Here is a 20,581-nt window from a genome sequence, read left to right on the forward strand (position 1 = left end):
GTCAGATGTGTGTAAACAACTCTGCCTGCTTATCAAATGCAACCAACATCCTGCTCATTCAAGACTAAAGGGCCTGTCCCACTTTCACGACCTAATTCGCAACCTTTTTTACTCGTGGACATTTTTCATAATGCTAGAAAAACGCCCCGACCTACATGATGCCACGAGTACCTACGACTAGCATCACGGCCTGCTATGACCTACCTAAGACATCGTGACGACCATGCTGCGAGTATGAGTCAAGGGCAAACTCGGCAGTGGTCGTGAATTAGGTCGTGAATGTGGGATAGGCCCTTTATGCCCCTGTCCCACTTAGGAAACCTGAACGGAAACCTCTGGAGACTTTGCGCCCCACCCAAGGTTTCTGTGCGGTTCCCGGAGGATTTTGTCAGTCTCCCTACCTGCTTCCACTACCTGCAACCTCCGGCAACCACCTGCAACCTCCGGGAACCGCACGGAAACCTTGGGTGGGGCGCAAAGTCTCCAGAGGTTTCCGTTCAGGTTTCCTAAGTGGGGCAGGGGCATAATGCTTCACCTGTGTTCACCACTGTCCTCTCTCAAGTCATTCCTTTGGCCACGTGGCAACATGCATAGAACTGGCTTCAACATGTGAAACTCTAACCGACTGAAATCTTGAACTGAATGAGAATCTAATCAAATGCTGGTCAATGGTGGTGCGGCAGTGACATTAAATTCTTCTGTTAAATAGGATTGAAATGCTGCATATTTCATGACTTTAAAAGGAAGCAGGAAGAGTTCCAGTTAAATATTTACCCTTTTTAATCGAGCACGCAGTTATGTTGCTAATTCAGGTCTTGCCACTGTTAGTTAAATGTTTTCTATTAAAACAAGGACTTGTTATTGCGTCGGAAATTCCAGTCATGGTTATCTAATTTACTTGGCTATTTAAAGGCAAAGATCGACTCTTCTGAGTTGCCCCAGTATATGCAGGCAAAGTTGAATTTACTGCCAACAATAATGCTAAATTAGCAACTTTGAGTTGAGCGCCTTTGTGTCAAACATCTGAACTCCAGTTAACGCTGGCTACATAAAGCAATCTATGTATTAGTGTGGATCATGACCTTTCTGCTGGAACAGGAGTGATAACACATTCAGAATCTGAGTTCCCAGTCTGACCACTCTGAAGCAGAGAAAGGCTTGCTCTTCGGTGCAGGAAGGAACTGCAGATGCTGCTTTACACCAAAGATAGGCCCAAAATGCTGGCCCTGACACCCATACTAATCAAGAATCAGTCAATCTTCGCCTTAAAAATATCCATTGACGGACTCCACAGCCGTATCTGGCAAAAAAAAAAAGAGAAAGTCCTGCTACCTGAAGCTGTTAAATTCGGTGTTGCGGGCTGGAGAAAGCTTTGTTGGAAGAGGGGATGCTGTTTGTTGAATTTACACTAGGCTGCACTGGAACAGTGCTAAATGTCAGCCTGAAGAAGGGTCCCGACCCGAAACGTCACCCATCCTTTTTCTCCAGAGATGCTGCCTGCCCCACTGAGTCACTTTGTGTCCATCTTTGGTATAAACCAGCGCCTGCTATTCTTTGTTTAAATATGCATTGTTCACTTGAATGGGTTTGAAAATCGCATCCTCTGGAATTGTTCAGTTGGACAATGCATTTCTTCTTGAGAATTACATGACTTTCAATACAGCTTCATTTTTAGAATAACTTTCTAAAGTTGTTCTCAATTCTAAAATCTTGTTCTCGATTCATGCAGGGAGTTAGTGGTGCGCTGGCGGTGCTGATGAAAGATGCAATCAAGCCAACATTGATGCAAACACTAGAGGTAAGCACATACAAATACTGAAATGTCATTGCAACTGAACTATAAGCCTGAATTATTTAAAGAAAAGAAGGTAGCATTGATCGGGCGCTACAGATTTCTGCAGATGCCGTTTGGTATTAACTCGGAGAAAAATCGCATATATTCGAGGAGGAGTATGATGTCTACATGGATGCCGCTCATCACAGACTTTAATTGATTGAGGTCTTCTACACCCAGTACACCACAGCCGTTAATAGTGAATGAACTACTTTTAATTGTAAAGTGGGAATTGTGGCAACCGAGATTGCAGATGCCGGAATATTGAGCCAAAAACAAACTGCTGGAGGAACCTGGTGGGTCAGGCAGGAAGGGAATGGACAGACAACGTTGTGGGTCAAGGCCGTTCTTCAGACTAGGGGGAGAAGGGGTGGGGAGGGAGTAGGTTTGGTGGGTTTAGCTTAGTTCAGTTTTAGTTTAGAGATACGGTGTGGAAACAGGTCCTTTGGACCACCGAGTCCGCGCCGACCAGCAATCTCCGTATACTAGCATTATCCTACACACTAGGGACAATTCACAGTTTTTTCGAAGGCAAGTTAACCTACAAACCTGTACGTCTTTCAAGTGTGGGAGGAAACCGGTGCACCCACGGAAAGCACACAGGGACACAGAGAGAGCGTACAAACTCCGTACAGACAGTACCATTGGTCAGGATCGAACCAGGGTCTCTGGCGCTGTAAGGCAGCAACTCTACCGCTGCGCCACAATGCCGTCCAGTCTCGTCCAGGTTTCATTTACCTGATAGAAGAATTCAATGTTTGTATCATTGAGGTTTAAACTACCCATACGGAATACGACGTGCCGTTTACCCAGTTTGCATCTTGGCCTCATTCTGACAATGGAGAAGGCCAAGGACAACCAAGGCAGTATAATGGAAGGGGGGTTAAAATGGATTGCAAATGGGAGCTCCAAATGATCCTGGAAGACAGGGCACAAGTGTTCATTGAAGTGGTCACCTTGTCTATGCTTGATCTCGGCAATCAGTTTGCAGACAATGAGAATCAATGTGAAATTGATGATCGTGCTGAACTGTGTGCCTGTTGCCTGGAATATCTGTCACTCCTAATTCTCCACCTTCGAGTGGCAATATGTCCCTGGGGTCACCTGGACTGTCGGCGGCAAACATGCTGAGACCCCGCTCATTCTGAGATTCTTTGGCAGAAGCCAACGGTGGAGGTAATAATAATAATATATTTTATTGTCATTGCACATAAGCGCAACGAGATTTGGTATGCAGCTTCCATCCGATGTCATAACATAGAAACATAGAAAATAGGTGCACGAGTAGGCCATTCGGCCCTTCGAGCCTGCACCACCGTTCGATATGATCATGGCTGATAATCCAACTCGGTATCCCATCCCTGCCTTCTCTCCATACCCCCTGATCCCTTTAGCCACAAGGGCCACATCTAACTCCCTCTTAAATATAGCCAATGAACTGGCCTCAACTACCTTCTGTGGCAGAGAATTCCACAGATTCACCACTCTCTGTATAAAAAATGATTTTCTCATCTCGGTCCTCTTATCCTTAAACTGTGACCCCTAGTTCTGGACTGTAATGACTTCCAAACACGCGTGGTCTTCACTACATGTTTTATTACAGACACTGGTATATAACACACACTGTGCCCTAGCTGTCCATGGTCTGCCACTGGAGCTAGAGAGCGAGAGGGACGTGGGGAGGCTACAGTTATACTGAAGATAATGGGGAGTGGTTAGTAATGGTGAGGTCACTATGTTAAAGGAGCATGCACTGATCTACATCCTTCCCCTCGGAAACAAAGTATTATGGCAGTGACAGTGCGACCACGACTCATACGCTAGAAACACTCTCTGCGCGTACACCGGCAAGAAACAGTTAACACATTCACGCAAACTCCCCGTAACGTACAGGCGGCTTGACCAACCGGCCGGAGCGGGTGCGCAGCCCACCCTCCCCTCCCTCCGCAGGAAGAGCAGGGACGAGAACCGGGGCGGGGACAGGGGAACGGGCAGGAGAGCTTGCGGGAGAGGGAGGACGAGGAGAGCGGGGAGGTGAAGCGGGAGAAACGGGAGCGGGCGAGGAAGGAGAAGGCGGACTGGGAGGAGCCGGGGGAGAACTAGGCACACAGAGCTGAGACGGCAGAGACCTGGGCATGTGAGGAGTGGAGGGCAGAGAGGAAGGAACCGGAGGGGCAAAAGGGGCAACAGGGGGTGGAGCGGGCTCGTTAACCAGGAGCAGATGCTGGCGGGTGCGGCGGTAGATGGTACCCTCGTAGTCAATGAGGTAGGACCGAGGAGAGTCCGCACAGCCGACGACCACGGCTAGCCGGTAGTGGCCGGAGCGGGACCGCATCCGGACCACCTGATTCGGGAAGAGACGCGGAAGGGGACGACAGGACTTGTCGTGGGAGCGCTTCTGAATGGCCTGTTTCTGGGCAAAACGCTCCTGGACGGTGGCAGGGCTGAGGACCGCGGGCTGCAGAGATCGCTGGGAGACAGGGATTGGAGGGCGTGTGGTGCGGGACATGAGCCGCTGAGCAGGCGAGCCCAGGGCAGGGTCGCGGGAAATATTGCGGAGGTTGAGGATGGCCAGGTAAAAGTCCGACCGCGAAAGTCTGCAATGCTCCAGCAACTCCTTAGCACTGCGGACGGCGCGCTCAGCAAGGCCGTTGCTCTGCGGGTACTCGGGGCTGCTGGTGATGTGGCGAAAGTTCCAGGATGCAGCGAAGGCGCTGAACTCCGCACTGGAGAACTGGCCGCCGTTGTCAGACTGCAAAGTAACTGGAGAGCCAAAGGTCGCAAAGTGGCGGCGCAGCTTCCCGATGACAGCAGCAGATGTGAGGGTGGGCAGCTGATCCACCTCGAACCAGCTGGAGTAGGAGTCCACAAGGACCAGGAAATGTTTGCCGCGCCACTTAAAAATGTCAGTGGCGACCGACATCCACGGCAGGGCGGGGGCAGGCTGCTGCAGGAGCGGCTGGCGTTGCTGGTGGGGAGCGAGGCAGTTGCAGGTAGAACAGGCGGAGACTCTGTCCCGGATGTCTTGCGCCATGCCGGGCCAATAAAACTGACTTTGGGCCTGGGACAGAGTGGCTTCGGCCCCTGGATGGCCGCTGTGGGCAGACTGGAAGTAGTGGTCCCGCAGCGCAGCAGGCACCACGACCTTGTGGCCCTTCACCACCACGCCGTCGTGCAGTACAAGTTCATCCCGGATGAGGAAGTATGGCGCAGCGCCATCAGGCAGGGACGAGCGGCGGTCGGGCCAGCCACGGCGGATGACGTCCGCAAGCTGTTGCAGGGCAGGATCCTTGGCAGTGTGCTGGACCAGGGACCGCATCTGCTGGGAAGGCACAATGTTAACGTTCAATATCATCAGGTCAGACGACTCGTACGGGTGTTGGGCAGTGGACGCCAGCGGTGCGCGGGACAAAGTGTCGGCCACAAACATGTCCTTGCCCTTGCGGTATACAATCCGAAAGGTGAAACGCTGGAGCTGCAGCATCATACGCTGCAGGCGGGATGAGGCAACGTGTATCGGCTTATTCAGGATCGTGACTAGCGGCTGGTGGTCGGTCTCAATAGTGAAGGTGTTGCCCAGGATGTAGTCCTTGAACTTCGAGCAGGCAAACACCACGGCAAGGAGCTCTTTCTCGATCTGAGCGTAACGCTGCTCAGCAGGGGTCATGGTGCGGGAAGCGTAGGAGACAGGCAGCTGCAGCCTGTCGTAGAGCTGCAGGCAGGCGGCACCGAGGCCGAACTTCGAGGCATCGCAGGTGAGGACGATGGGGCGCTTGAGGTCGAAGAATTTGAGAGTGGGGGCGCGGACCAACTGGGACTTCAGGGCTTCGAAAGCCGACTGATGGTGCGGGAACCAAACCCAGGCGGTGTCCTTCTTGGTCAGTTCCCTCAAGGGCGCACTCAGCTCGCTGAGGTCGGGAATGAATTTCCCCAGGTAGTTCACCATGCCCAGAAAGCGTTGCAGGCTGGGCACGTCAGTCGGAGCGGTCATCCCCGAGACCGCAGCCGTCTTCTGTGGGTCTGGCCTCAGACCCTCAGCCGTGAAGACGTGTCCCACGTACGTGACCTCCGGGACGCGGAAACGGCACTTCTTGGGGTTCAGTTTGAGGTTGACCTCACGAGCCCTATCCAGGATTTGACGGAGGTGGAGGTCGTGCTCAGCGACGTCCCCTCCCGTACACCAGGATGTCGTCGACAATGATAGCACACGGCAGACCGGCAAACAGCTGCTCCATGGTGCGCTGGAAAACCTCGCTGGCAGAGTTGATCCCAAAAGGCATGCGGAGGAAACGGAACCTGCCGAAAGGAGTGCTGAAGGTGGTCAGGAAGGAGGAACGTTCGTCCAGCGGAATCTGCCAGAAAGAGCTCTTGGCATCGAGGACCGAGAATACAGTGGCCGGGCCAACCTGTGCAGCGACGTCCTCCACCGTTCGCATGGGGTAGTGCGGGCGCTTGATGGCAAGGTTTAGGTCCTTGGGGTTAATGCAGATTCGAATCTCGCTCTTGTCCTTCTTAGCTGCGACAACCATGGTGGAGACCCACCGGGTGGGATCACTCACCTCCTTTAGTATGCCCGTGGCCACCATGTGGCGCAGAGTCGACTCCACCCTGTCCTTCATGGCAAAGGATACGCGGTGAGCCGGGCGGACCACCGGATCGACCTCCGGGTCCACAGCGATCTTGTAGTTGCAGGGTAACTTCCCCAATACATCATCAAAACGATCGGGGTACTCGATCATGGGGTCCATGGGGGCCTGCACCGGGTGGATACCGCGGTGGAAGGAAACCAAACCGAGGTCCTGGCACGCTCGAGCGCCCAACAGAGTAACATTCTCAGAGGGTTGTTTTTCCGACTTGTGTGAGCACTTCTGACACCATGTAATGACTTCCAAACACGCGTGGTCTTCACTACATGTTTTATTACAGACACTGGTATATAACACACACTGTGCCCTAGCTGTCCGTGGTCTGTCACTGGAGCTAGAGAGCGAGAGGGACGTGGGGAGGCTACAGTTATACTGAAGATAATAGGGAGTGGTTAGTAATGGTGAGGTCACTATGTTAAAGGAGCATGCACTGATCTACATGGACTTCCCCAACATCGGGAATAATCTTCCTGCATCTAGCCTGTCCAACCCCTTAAGAATTTTGTAAGTTTCTATAAGATCCCCCCTCAATCTTCTGAATTCCAGCGTGTACAAGCCGAGTCTATCCAGTCTTTCTTCATACGAAAGTCCTGCCATCCCAGGAATCAGTCTGGTGAACCTTCTCTGTACTCCCTCTATGGCAAGAATGTCTTTCCTCAGATTAGGAGACCAAAACTGTACGCAATACTCCAGGTGTGGTCTCACCAAGACCCTGTACAGCTGCAGTAGAACCTCCCTGCTCTTATACTCAAATCCTTTTGCTATGAATGCTAACATACCGTTTGCTTTCTTCACTGCCTGCTGCACCTGCATTCCTACTTTCAATGACTGGTGTACCATGACACCCAGGTCTCGTTGCATCTCCCCTTTTCCTAATCTGCCACCATTCAGATAATAGTCTAGACATAAATAACTAATAATAACTAAACATAAATAACTAATAAAATATTGAAATATTGAAATATTAAAATATAAAATAAAATAGGTGTCGGCAAACGTACAATTTTCAAATTCAGACATTGACTTAATCTATTGAAATGGAAGTGATGTAATTAAAAAAATTAACTAAATTAATTGAAAGAAAGCACTAAGAAATTTAAAAGGTATGATTGGGTGGTGGAGAAAAATTCTCTTTTAAATAGTGTAGGAAGGAACTGCAGATGCTGGTTTACACCGAAGATAGACACAAAAAACTGGAGTAACTCAGCAGGTCAGGAAGCATCTTAGAAAAGGAATAGGTGACGTTTCGGGTGGAGACCCTTCTTCAGACTTCTTTAGTTCCATTGGAACTTTTATACTGCCCTGAGAGGCTTGCATGGTTTAACATTTTAAGAGAGCATCTTGTGACTGTTGGCATTCCTTCAGTACCGCACTTGGATATCAGGATCAAATCTCCAGCATTGGGCTTAAACTATGATGTACTGACTCCAAGGAAAGAATACCTTCCACCGAACGTGCTAACTCAAAACATGGTACTTAAGTGTAGAACCTCTGCTGGACCCTCTGCAGTTTGCATACCGGACCAATAGATCTATGGATGATGTAGTCAACCTGGGCCTGCACTTCATCTTCCAGTACCTAGACCGCCAGGGGACCTATGCGAGGATTTTGTTTGTTGATTTTAGCTCTGCATTCAACACCATCGTGTCAGAGCTACTCTCCAAGTTGACTGTGACTGAACCCCTCTGTCGGTGGATCACCAGCTTCCTGACAGACAGGAAGCAGCATGTGAGGCTGGGAAAGCACATCTCGGACCCGCAGACCCTCAGCATAGGAGCACCACAAGGCTGTGTACTCTCCCCTCTCCTCTATACACCAACGACTGCACCACCACAGACTCCTCTGTCAAGCTTCTCAAGTATTGCGAATTATGCGGATGACACAACGTTGATTGGACTGATCCAGGATGAGGAGGAATCTGCCTACAGACAGGAAGTGACACAGCTGGCATCCTGGTGCCGTAGCAACAACCTAGAGCTCAATGCTCTTAAGACAGTGGAATTGATTGTGGACTTTAGGAGAGTTCCCCCTCCCCTCATCCCACTCACCATCAATAACATCACAGTCACATCTGTGGAGTCTTTTAAGTTCCTGGGAAGCAGCATCTCCAAGGACCTTAAATGGGGGGGGGGGGGGGGGGGGGGGCACCATCCACTCGACAGTCAAAAAGGCCCAACAAAGGATGTACTTCCTGTGGCAGCTGAGGAAACACAATCTTGCCACAGGCAATGATGGTCCAATTCTATACAGCCATCGTAGAGTCTGTCCTCACCTTCTCCATCATGGTCTGGTTTGGCTCAGCCACCAAACACGATACTCGGAGGCTGCAGGAAATCGTCCAATCAGCTGAGAAGGTTATTGGCTGCAACCTTCCCTCCATTGATGAACTGTACACTGCAAGGACCAGGAAGCGAGCGGGTAAGACCATCTCTGGCCCCTCTCATCCTGGCCACAAACCCTTTGAATCACTTCCCTCTGGAAGGCGACTCCAGACTGTCAAAGCTGCCACAGCCAGACATAAAAACAGCTTTTTTTTCCATGAGTAGTAGCTCTACTCAATAACCAGAAATCTGTAGCCTCCTTTTGCTCTGGTATTTTATTTAATTCACATGATTAATCGACAATGTTTTATTATTAATGTTTTGTGTGACATTCGTAATTGTCACTGTATGTCATTTTGTCACTTGCGAGCGGGGCATCAAGGCAATTTCATTGTATGTGAATATACTTGGCCAATAAACTTATTCATTCAGAAGGGATTCTAGATCATGACTGAGCACTACCTCAGTACCATCTGCTTCAAATTTGTTACCCAAGTAACATACTGGCTCTGAGGTCGGGTTAAGCAAAAGTCTAATAAATCTCTAAATATTTATCAACTGGATTTCAGTTAATAGTGCATCTGTCTCCGGAACATGATATCTTTCTTTGTGTTTGCATCTTCCTGTTATTTGGTTTTCATGCTTTGGGGCCGAATAGCTGTGTCTGAGAACTTTCCATTGTGGCTCTTTCTCTTCAACACCTTCCAGCTCCCCTCCTGTGTGAGTGAAAGGGCAGTTTGTGTTTTCACAGATGGAGCTTGAGGGGCCTGTGAGGAACAGGGAAAAACATGGCAAGTTGCGGGCAGGGTTTAAAGTCAAGGTCGCTGTGTTGTTGTGCGTTTCAAAAGTGATTCATGTAAAATTGAAGGAAAAGTTTGAAAGAGAATTTCAGTGCTGAAGGAAAGTGAAGGGGGAAAAAAAACTAATGTACACTATTTATCAAATGGAGTAGAACACTTGGAGCATTAGGCAGCTTCCAAAGTCACTCTCTGCTCTTATATACTAACCAAAAAATTAATACTGAGAGGGTTTGGAGGACAGGGTGGAACCAACTTGAAGGATGTCGATGATTTCTATGCAAGTATGCATTGGAGCATGAAATGCAATGAGGGGTTGTCATGGTATTGCTAAAATTGTTCTGTTCATAAGAGATTGAATTTAGGGAGTTCACACTAGGTTTCCTGTCTGAAGAAGTATCCTGATCCAAAACAACACCTATCCACGTTCTCCAATGATGCTGCCTGACCCGGCTGAGTTACTCGAGCACTGTGTATTTTGTTTATATTAAGTTAGAAGTTACAGTGAGGAAACAGGCTCTTCAGCCCACCGAGTCCACGCCGACCAGCGATCTCCCCGTACACCAACACTATCCTGCACACTTGGGCCAATTTTTACTGAAGTCAATTAACCTACAATTAACCTACAATTAACCAACGGCCCGAAACGTTGCCTATTTCCTTCGCTCCATAGATGCTGCTGCACCCGCTGAGTTTCTCCAGCATTTTTGTGTACCTTCGATTTTCCAGCATCTGCAGTTCCTTCTTAAAAACCTACAAACCTCTATGTCCTTGGAATGTGGGGAGGAAACCGGAGAAAACCCACGTGGTCACGGGGTGAACGTACAAACTCTGTACAGACAGCACCCGTAGTCAGGATCAAACCCAGGTCTCTGGTGCTGTAAGGCAGCAACTCTACTGCTGTGCCACCGTGCCAGTGTTTTTTGTTTTTTTTTGTAAACCATTATCTCCAGTTCCTTGTTTCAAGGTTTGCAGAGTTGTTCGCTTTGCTGCTTGTGAAGGTTTATCTACCTTAATGTTTTGTACTAGCCTGGGGGCAACCGAAACTGTGTTAGACACAAAGTAAAGGGCCTGTCCCACTTCGGCCGTCACTTACGCGACGGTCCCACGAGAGTCGCGCACGTCATCATGCGCCTGCACAGCCGTCTGGATCGCGTGACGTCATTTGAAGATGGACACAAAATGCAGGAATAACTCAGCGGGACCGGCAGCATCTCTGGAGAGAAGGAATGGATGATGTTTCAGGTCGAGACCCTTCTTCAGTCTGAAAGAAGGTTCTTGACCCGAAACGTCACCCATTGCTTTTCTCCAGAAATGCTGCCTATCCCGCTGAGTTACTCCAGCATTTTATGTCTTATGATCAGGCTGACAAGTTAGTTTGCCAATCCTTCTGCAACGTCATCCTGTTCTCCAAAAAGCAGATTGAAGATTTGGAAATGCTTATCTCCACACGTTCAGACTGTCTTTATCCTACAGTTAACGCCAAAGTCCACTCAATTAGAAGTAGTTCTGCTGAAAGAGTCTACAAAACTGGTCCATAGGAACTTGATACCAAAGCGAGCAGTAACTGAGAATCAAAATTGGAGGGACTGACCGTAGTGATTGTCATCACTCTCCAGTTTACTTTGACTTCATTCCGAAAGGCGGCACATAAGTTTTGTTCTTGTGTGTCTTGGCTGCTTCATAATATGGAATCTACATCAGAGACCCAATTCTGTGAAAAGCCAGTTTGCAAATAATAATTAAAACCAACCAAACAAACCACAGTTTACAACAAGCCATGAACACGCATAACATATAAAATTATAAAAGGACTGGACAAGCTAGATGCAGGAAAAATGTTCCCAATGTTGGGTGAGTCCAGAACCAGGGGCCACAGTCTTAGAATAAAGGGGAGGTCATTTAAGACTGAGGCGAAAAAAAAACTTTTTCACCCAGAGAGTTGTGAATTTATGGAATTCCCTGCCACGGAGGGCAGTGGAGGCCAAATCACTGGATGGATTTAAGAGAGAGTTAGATGGAGCTCCAGGGGCTAGTGGAGCCAAGGGATATGGGGAGAAGGCAGGCACGGGTTATTGATAGGGGGCGATCAGCCATGATCACAATGAATGGCGGTGCTGGCTCGAAGGGCCGAATGGCCTCCTCCTGCACCTATTTTCTATGTTTCTATGACTACTGGTGCTGTCTGTACGGAGTTTGTAAATTGTCTTTGACCACTTGGGTGCTCCGGTTTTCACCCACATTCCAAAGACTTACGGGGTTGTAGGTTAACTGGCATCGGATAAATTAAAACATTTCCCTAGCTGGTGTTGGATAGTGCAGGTGTACGGGGTGTGATTGCTGGTCGGCGCGGACTCTGTGGGCCGAAGGGCCTGTTTCCGCGTTGTATTTCTCAAGTCTCAAGTTTGTGAATGTTCTTCCAGCTCAATGTTGCCAGCATTAAATGTGATCATGGTTTTTTTCTACCATCTCCTTTACATTTTAACTTGTAAAAGTAACAGTAACTCTACCGCTGCGCCTCCTGTATCGTGACTGTTTGGAATTAAGTTCCCTGATGCTGATGACAATGCTGCGTGTTTTCTAAGAGCCTTTGTGTTCCTCTCCTACCATCCAGGGAACCCCTGTGTTCGTGCACGCGGGACCTTTCGCAAACATTGCGCACGGCAGTTCTTCGGTTTTGGCTGACAAGTTGGCACTGAAGTTGGTTGGCCACGAGGGGTTTGTGGGTAAGTAAGCTGTTTTGTCCGATGAATTGATGTGGTCCAAGGAACATTTGAACCATAACTGAACCAGTGCTCCCCCCCCCCCCCCCCCCCCCCCCCCCAGTTGAGCAGAGAGGTGAGCGATGGCTGATTCTGGACCCGAGATGGATTGGAAGTGTCAATGTTACTCTTCACAATTCCCATCACAATTCCTCAAACAAAGTACTTAGTGATGGCGGAGTATTGAGTATTGAAGTTGGGAGGTCATATAGCAGTTGTATAAGACGTTTGTGAGGCCACACTTTGAGTATTGTGTTCCGTTTTGGGCATTGTGTTGTTGGAAATATTTTGTCAAGCTGGAAAGGGTGCAGCCAAGATTTATAAGCATATTGCCAGGACTTGAATGCCTGAGCTGTAGGGAGAGGTTGAGCAGGCTAGGATTCTATTCCTTGGAGTGCAGGAGGATGAAGAATTATCTTCTAGAGGTGTACAAAATTATGAGAGGAATAGATCGGGCCCAGAGTAGAGGAATCAAGAACTAGAGGACATAGGTTTAAGGTGAGCGGGGAAAGTTAAATAGGAACCTGCGGGTAACTTTTTTTACACAGATTGGTGGGTGTTTGGAGTGAGCTGCCAGAGGAGGTAGTTGAGACAGGTCCTATCGCAATGTTTAAGAAACATTTAGACGGGTATATGGATAGGACCTGTTTAGAGGGATATGAGCCAAAAGCAGGCAGGTGGGACTCGTGTGGATGGGACATGTTGGTTGGTGTGTTCAGCCATTGGGCTTGTTTCCATGCTGTATGACTTTTATGATGCAAGGATGGAACAGTTTCCACATGCCTGGCTGAATGCAGGTCCAACGCTGGCATAATTTGGAGTAATCTGCTCCTCCGCTGGCGGAGGGCTGCACTGAATGCCATCGACAAGATGCTGTGGCAAATGCTGCCTTTGGGCTCCAGAGAGCTGGGTTCAATCCCAACCTCTGGTGCTATCTGCGTGGAGTTTGCACATTCTCCCTTTGGTCGCTTGGGTTTCTACCCACATGCTGCAGGTTGGTAGGTTAATTAGCAACTGTAAATTGTGTTGGTATGTGTCAGGATGTGGGAAGAATAAAGTATAACAGTACTATTATAAATGAGCACCTGAGGGTCGATACAGGTGCAGTGGACTAGAAGGGCCTGTTTCCATGCTGTACAACTCTTTGGGGATGCACTCCCCCATCTTATCACAGTATTTTCTACTGCAGGGGTAAATAAGATGACTTTCAGTGCACTGCCCTGCATCAGTAAAAGTAGTGAGTATAGAAGGAATGGGCGACTCCTCGACCCAAAACGTCGCCCATTCCTTCTCTCCACAGATGCTGCCTCACCCACTGAGTTACTCCAGCATTTTGTGTCTACCTTCGATTTTACCAGCGTCTGCAGTTCTTTCTTACACATTGTGAGTATAGAAGTTGAGATATTATGTTATAGTTGTACAAGATGTTGGTGAGGCTGCATTTAGAGTATTGTGTTCAGTTTTTGTCACCTTCCTATAGGAAGAAAGTTGTCTGGAAAGAGTGCAGAAAAGATTCATGAGCATGTTGCCAGGACTTGATTGCCTGGGTGAGGTTGGGCTGGCTAGGATTATACCCCTTGGTACGCCAGAGGATGAGGGGTGAGTCTTTTACTCAGAGTAAGAGAATAAAAAACTAAAGGACATAGGTTTAAGGTGAAGAGGAACCCGGGAGGCAACTTTCTCACACAGAGGGTAGTGGGTATATGGCATGAGCTACCACGGGAGAAAGTTGTGGTTGGTTCCACAGCAACATTTAAAAGACATTTGGGCAGGTACATGGATAGGAAAGGTTTAGAGGGACGTGGGCCAAATGTGGGCAGGTGGGATTTGGTCACAATGGGGAAGTTGGGCTGAAGGGCCTGTTTCTGTGCTGTATGACTCTGACTCTACTGTTTATAAGGACAAATGCAGCAGATGCATGAGATCACCATTTCCAGGTTAAACTATCTCTCATCCTGTCCAATGATCTATTTTGTTTCATTGTAGTTACTTGGGTTAAATTTCTGTTAAGCAAAACTCAGTGCTGGAGAAACTCTGGGCCAGACGGCATCTGTGGAGGGAATGGACAGGTGAGGGTTTGGCCCAGACTACTACGACAAATCCACGGACTCTCGCAGTTACCTTGACTGCACCTTCTCCCATCCTGCCCCTTGCAATGATGCCATCCCTCACTCTCGATTTCTCCATCTCCATTACATCTCCCAGGGTGAGGCTTTTCATTCTTCGACGTCTGCGATACCCTCTCACTTGTGCCCTCGCCCCCTCCTGATGTTCTAGTAGGATCCATCACCTCTGCCTCTTCTGTCCTGTAGTCCTGCTCTGTCTCCCTCCCTCCAGATGGATTGAGAATAGAGAATAGAGATCCCCTGGTCCTCAACTTTCACCCCAACCAGCCTCAGCATCCGATCCATCATTCTCTGACATTTCTATCACTTATGAGTCTTGTCCCAACCTGAAACATCATCTGAACATTTCACTCCGCTGATGCTGCCTGACCTACTGAGTTCCTCCAACACCGTCCTTTGCTCTAGATTCCAGCATCTACAGTTTATTGTATCTTTCTTAAAGCTATGTTAATCCTGATCCAATGTTCCCTGCAATGTTTTAAGAAAGCAGCTCACCCAATTCAAATGTCCAACAAAGGCTGGTCTTGCCATTGACACATATCTCATAAGTGTATGTTTTTATTTAAAATAATTATGTTTTTTATGAAATAAATTTCGTAAAATGTTTTTTCTGAAAAATAATTGTCTCTATAATCCTGTGAGGGAGAAAAGGACTGATTTTAAACATCTTGTGGGTGAAGGGCAGTTATGTGCTGATGCATTTATTTCTAAACCTGATGATAACCTGGAATGCCTTATACTTATATCTTAACTTTTTCAATGCATCCATCAATTGTCAGTCTAAAGGGCCTGCCCCACGAGCATGCGACTGCATGCGGCAAGCGTGACATAACGTGGTCGCTTGAGCCGTACGGCCTCGCGGGGCCGGTCCCACTTTGATCGCCGTATGGAGTTGTGCGGAGCTGGTCCCGACATCGCGCAGGGCTCCGGAAAACTGACAGTGTTCAAAAATTCCAGGCGACAACGGCCTGCCGGCCCGCAGCCGCCTCGTCGCCGTACGCACCGCTTCGAGGGATGTCTCGACGCAGGATGCAGCGTATTGTCGCCGTACGTCATGCACGAACTTCCGCGGACTTCGCTCGAACTTCACGTCACTCACTCGACCTCCGCGCGGCCCCCGCTTCCGGTTTGGTCGCGCTTGCCGCATGCTCGTGGGACAGGCCCTTATTAGTCTCTCAAATTCAATGTAGATAATTTGTGATGGAAGGAACTGCAGGTGCTGGTTTATACCAAAGATAAACAACTCAGTGGGTCAGGCAGCACCTCTGGAGAAAAGGAACAGGTGATGTTTTGTGTTGGAACCCTTCTTCATACTGAGGAAGTTCAACCATTTGGCTGTCTTTCCAACCCTGATCTGATCATGATTTCACTTTGTATAATCACAATTTGAGCAAGGATTAGCAGACTGGAGAGCAGCAGCAGCCGTGGTGGGATGGAGAGAGATAAAGGGAGTTTTTCTTCTAAACTCCAGCGAGTACAGGCCCAGTGCCGACAACCGCTCATCTTAGGTGGACACAAAATACTGGAATAACTCAGCGGGACAGGCAGCATCTCTCTGGAGTGAAGGAATAGGTGACGTTTTGGGTCAAGACCCTTCTTCAGACTGATCACTCATTCCTACCCTCCAGAGATGCTGCCTGTCCCGCTGAATTACGCCAGCATTTTGTGAATTTCCTTGACTTAAACCAGCATCTTACAAATAAAGGAAGTTCTGTGTCCTTTGACAACATTCGGGAACAGCGTTTGTACGACAGGGAGGAAATGTTGTCAGCGTGCAGATGTTTTGAAAGGAAGCACGACACGTCTTTCCTCAGTCAACACATGACTTCATAAAATAAAATAACCATTTCCTCTCCGAGCAGGTGCTGTTTTTTCCACAAGTTTACAAGTTATACGAGTAGAATTAGGCCAATCGGACCATCGGGAATACTCCGCCAATCAATCATGGCCGATCTATGCCTCCGAAATCCATTTTTCTGCCTTTGCCCCGTAATGCTTTACACCCATAATGATCAAGAATTTGTCTATTCATGAGTCCATGCTCTGTGCATGAAGAGTCCCATCCCCACTGACTGAGTGAGTGAATGTGTGTGCAAGTATTTGCCAGGCACACAAGGACCAGCTCGTGTTGATTTACTGTATCTGGAGCAAATGAGCAATCTTTGCTGGAATTGGTAGCAAGGCAGTGTCTGAATCGCCTTGAATCGCGTCTAGTTTTGTTTAATTGGAGATACAACGCGGAAACAGGCCCTTTAGCTCACCGAGTTCGCACCGACCAGCGATCTCCATTCACACTTGTTTCGGGTATGCACCAGTGACCTCAGCTGAGGTAGAAAGAAGTTTTTCACAACTGAAGCATATTCTGTCTGACAGACGGCATAGTTTAACACCAGATAATTTGGAAATATGCTAGTAATTATGTGCAGCCAGGCAACTTTGGTCATTTAATGTAGTATACCTTTATATTATCATTTTTAACCATATTTTGGTGGTGGAAATACATGCCTTTTTATGCCTTTTTTTGTCAAAGCCTTTTTCGTGCTTTTTTTGTAATTTTATTATGCCTTTTTGCCTGCCTATTTCAGAGATTTTATAGTGCCTAAACATCCAGGCTCCAGTAATAATGTTCTTCCACCTCATCCCACTTGCATCTTTTGCCCAAAACTTTACATTCGTGTTCCCTGGTCCTGATCCCATCAGCTAATGAGAACAGTATACGACGTTTCCCCATTTAAGCAAGTCTTAATCCACCATTGAGTTGCAAAGTTGTATCTCATGAAAATAGGCTCTCTGGCTTAGGCGCCTAACATTCTGTGCCTTGGACTTATTCGTAGAACTATCACAGGTACTATCACAACGTTTAAGAAACATTTAGACAGGTACATGGACAGGACAGGTTACTCCCGCATTTTGCGTCTATCTTCGGTGTAAACCAGCATCTGCTGTTCCTTCCTACACATGTTTGCGCCAAGCATGGTACCATGTTAAACTGATCCTATCTGCCGGTATGTGATCCATATTCCTCTATTCCCTTCACTTCCATGTACCTATCTAAAAGTCTCGTAAATTCTACTATTTTATCCGCCTCCATCACCACCCCTGGCAATACATTCCAGGCCCCCACTACTCTTGAAGATGACTGAACTTTGGTGCCTTCCCTCACAGTGGGAAACTTTGATTCCGCTTGTGGGGATGTTTATGTTCAAGATTATCTTGTTCTGTGTTCTTTTTTTATTCGTATGGTGACCACAAATTTCACTGTACCAATTGGTGCATGTGACAATAAATGTCTCTCCCTTCTCTCTCTTTATTTTGTGTCCTTCTGTCCTTGCCTTTGATCCTGTGTGCTTCCATCAATCGTCTTTGCGACAGGGAAAACTATCCCAACTTATCCATTGCAGCTGAAATCCCTTATCTAAGGAATCATTACACTTGTATTGCACTGTTGTGGCACTGTGTCCAATTTGGACAAGGCGTATCAGCTGTGGGTTGTAATGTCAACTTCCCTGCTCATTGTACCCAGAAATAAAGTAATTTAGCATTACACAGGAACAGTTGGGCTGAACTGTGGCACAGCGGTAGAGTTGCTGCCTTACGACGCCAGAGTCCTGAGTTCAATCCTGAATCGAGGTGCTTGTCTGTACGGAGTTTGTACGTGCTCTCCGTGACCTGTGTGGGTTTTACCCGGGGTCTCTGATTTTCCCACACATTCCAAACACGTACAGGTTTGTAGGTTAATTGGCTTGGTAACCCTAGATGTGTGTAGGATGGTGCTAATGTGCGGGGATCGCTGGTTGGCACGGACTAGGTGGGCACGGACTAGGTGTTTCCGCACTGTATCTCAAAAATAAACTAAACAGACAAGAGAGGTGACGGAACAAATTGACACTTTTGGAAAGTGTGTGTATGTGAATACACTGAACTAAAGCTGGTGAGTAAAAGGCTGGTCCCACGAGCATGCGACTGCATGCAGCAAGCGCGATCTAGCGTGGTGGCTTGAGCCGTACGGCCTCGCGGGGCCGGTCCCACTTCGATCGCCGGAGCAGTATGGAGTTGTGCGGAGATGGTCCCGACATTGCGCGGGGCTCCGAAAACCTGACCGTGTTAAAAAATTCCGCGCGGCAACGGCCTGCCGGCCCGCAGCCGCCTCGACGCCATATGCACCACCTCGACGGGCGTGCGCAGCGTCTTGACGCCATACGTCACGCGTGAACTTCCCGCGGACTTCGCTCGAACTTCACGTCACTCATTCAACCTCCGCGCGGCCCCCGCTTCCGGTTTGGTCGCGCTCGCCGCATGCAGGTCGCATGCTCGTGGGACAGGCCCTTCAGAAGGGTCTCGACCCGAAACTTCGCCAATTCCTTCTCTCCATAGATGCTGCCTCACCTGCTGAGTTTCTCCAGAATTTTGTGTCTACCTTCAATTTTACCAGCATCTGCAGTTCTTTCTTAAACATAAAGCTGGTATGTGTTGCATGGACAGTTGCAATAAAATGCAAGCAAGGTTGCTCTCTCTCTGAAAGGAAAAACAGTAATAATGAAAATAATATATTTGTTCTCTCTGGCTGGTTCCATCTTCTTTTGAGCACGCTTGCTTTGTTTCAATAGAGTTGCTTGTTTACCTACTTCCTCTGGAATCACGCGGGCTGGTTTTCTCTCAGCGTTCCAGACGTTTAAGATCAATTACTCGAGCTACGTCCTGCCACGTTTCTCGAGAATTATTTTCCATCTATTTCCTCGATTAAAAAAAAAAAAGAAAGTAAATAATCCTTTGAAATGTGCGCTCGTTAGCACTTAACACATGCACAGTGGCTGGATATGTTTAACTCCAACGCATCCTGTTATTGAAACAGTGTCATTAGACATTTCTCACGTTTTATAAACCTGCCAATTCTAAGCGCTCTGCTCATTGTAAAGAATACATCTGAAAGAAAAATGGATGTACTTTTTGGTCATGAAATGAACACATCAAGCCGCTCTATTGCCGCATTCAGTTGAGTGGTTCCTGTGAATTACAATTGTGGCCAATGATAAATTTGCCATTGATTTAACATTACAAAGAATCTAATGGATACTTCCGGAGAATATATTCATCTAAATAAATTGTGTACAGTTTGCTGGCTTTTCTCATGATTGAAAGTTGTTGCCTCATTTCAACAGCTGGGGAAGAGACCATGAGGACTGTTTTTTCTGCACCTTGTGAAGCATGACCTAGATGTCAGCATGGGCTTGTTGGGCCAAATGGCCAGTTTGTTTGCCCTTCCAGCTTATATACTCAAATCTATACTCCACACCTGGAGTATTGTGTGCAGTTTTGGTCCCCTAATTTGAGGAAGGGCATTCTTGCTATTGAGGGAGTGCAGCGTAGGTTTACAAGGTCAATTCCCGGGATGGCGGGACTGTCATATGCTGAGAGAATGGAGCAGCTGGGCTTGTACACTCTGGAGTTTAGAAGGATGAAAGGGAATCTTATTGAAACATATAAGAATGTTAAGGGTTTGGACACGCTAGAGGCAGGAAACATGTTCCCGATGTTGGGGGAGTCCAGAACCAGGGGACACTGTTTAAGAATAAGGGGTAAGCCATTTAGAACGGAGACGAGGAAACACTTTTTCTCACAGTTGTGAGTCTGTAGAATTCTCTGCCTCAGAGGGCGGTGGAGGCCGGTTCTCTGGATAGTTTCAAGAGAGCTAGATAGGGTTCTTAAAGATAGCGGAGTCAGGGGATATGGGGAGAAGGCAGGAACGGGGTACTGATTGGGGATGATCAGCCATGATCACATTGAATGGCGGTGCTGACTCGAAGGGCCGAATGGCCTGCTCCTGCACCTATTGTCTATTGTCTAATCCAAGCAACATCCTGGTGAACCTCCCTCTGCACCCTCTCTAAAGCCTTCACGCTCCTCTTGGAAATGTGGTGGCCAGAACTGTGTACAATACATCAAATGTGGCCTAAACAGAGTTTTATACAGCTGCAGCATGACGTCTCAAACTTCATACTGAATGCCCCATCCGATGAAGGCGAGCATGCCAAATGCCACCTTTGGCAATCTATCCACTTGTGTTGCCGCTTTCAAACAGCTATGGACTTGCACCC

At 48.0% G+C, this 20,581-nt stretch overlaps 1 protein-coding gene across 1 annotated transcript in view; it reads left to right on the forward strand.

The window, feature by feature from the left end:
• Positions 1 to 20,581, forward strand: part of mthfd1l (methylenetetrahydrofolate dehydrogenase (NADP+ dependent) 1 like) — a 189,319-nt gene that overhangs the window by 88,745 nt on the left and 79,993 nt on the right. Inside the window, exons 19-20 of the mRNA XM_033026140.1 lie at positions 1,730 to 1,798; positions 12,213 to 12,324. Coding sequence (XP_032882031.1) covers positions 1,730 to 1,798; positions 12,213 to 12,324 — 181 coding nt within the window. The remainder of the gene's footprint in view (positions 1 to 1,729; positions 1,799 to 12,212; positions 12,325 to 20,581) is intronic.

This window comes from Amblyraja radiata, chromosome 8, assembly GCF_010909765.2.
Source record: "Amblyraja radiata isolate CabotCenter1 chromosome 8, sAmbRad1.1.pri, whole genome shotgun sequence".
Lineage (NCBI taxonomy): Eukaryota > Metazoa > Chordata > Chondrichthyes > Rajiformes > Rajidae > Amblyraja > Amblyraja radiata.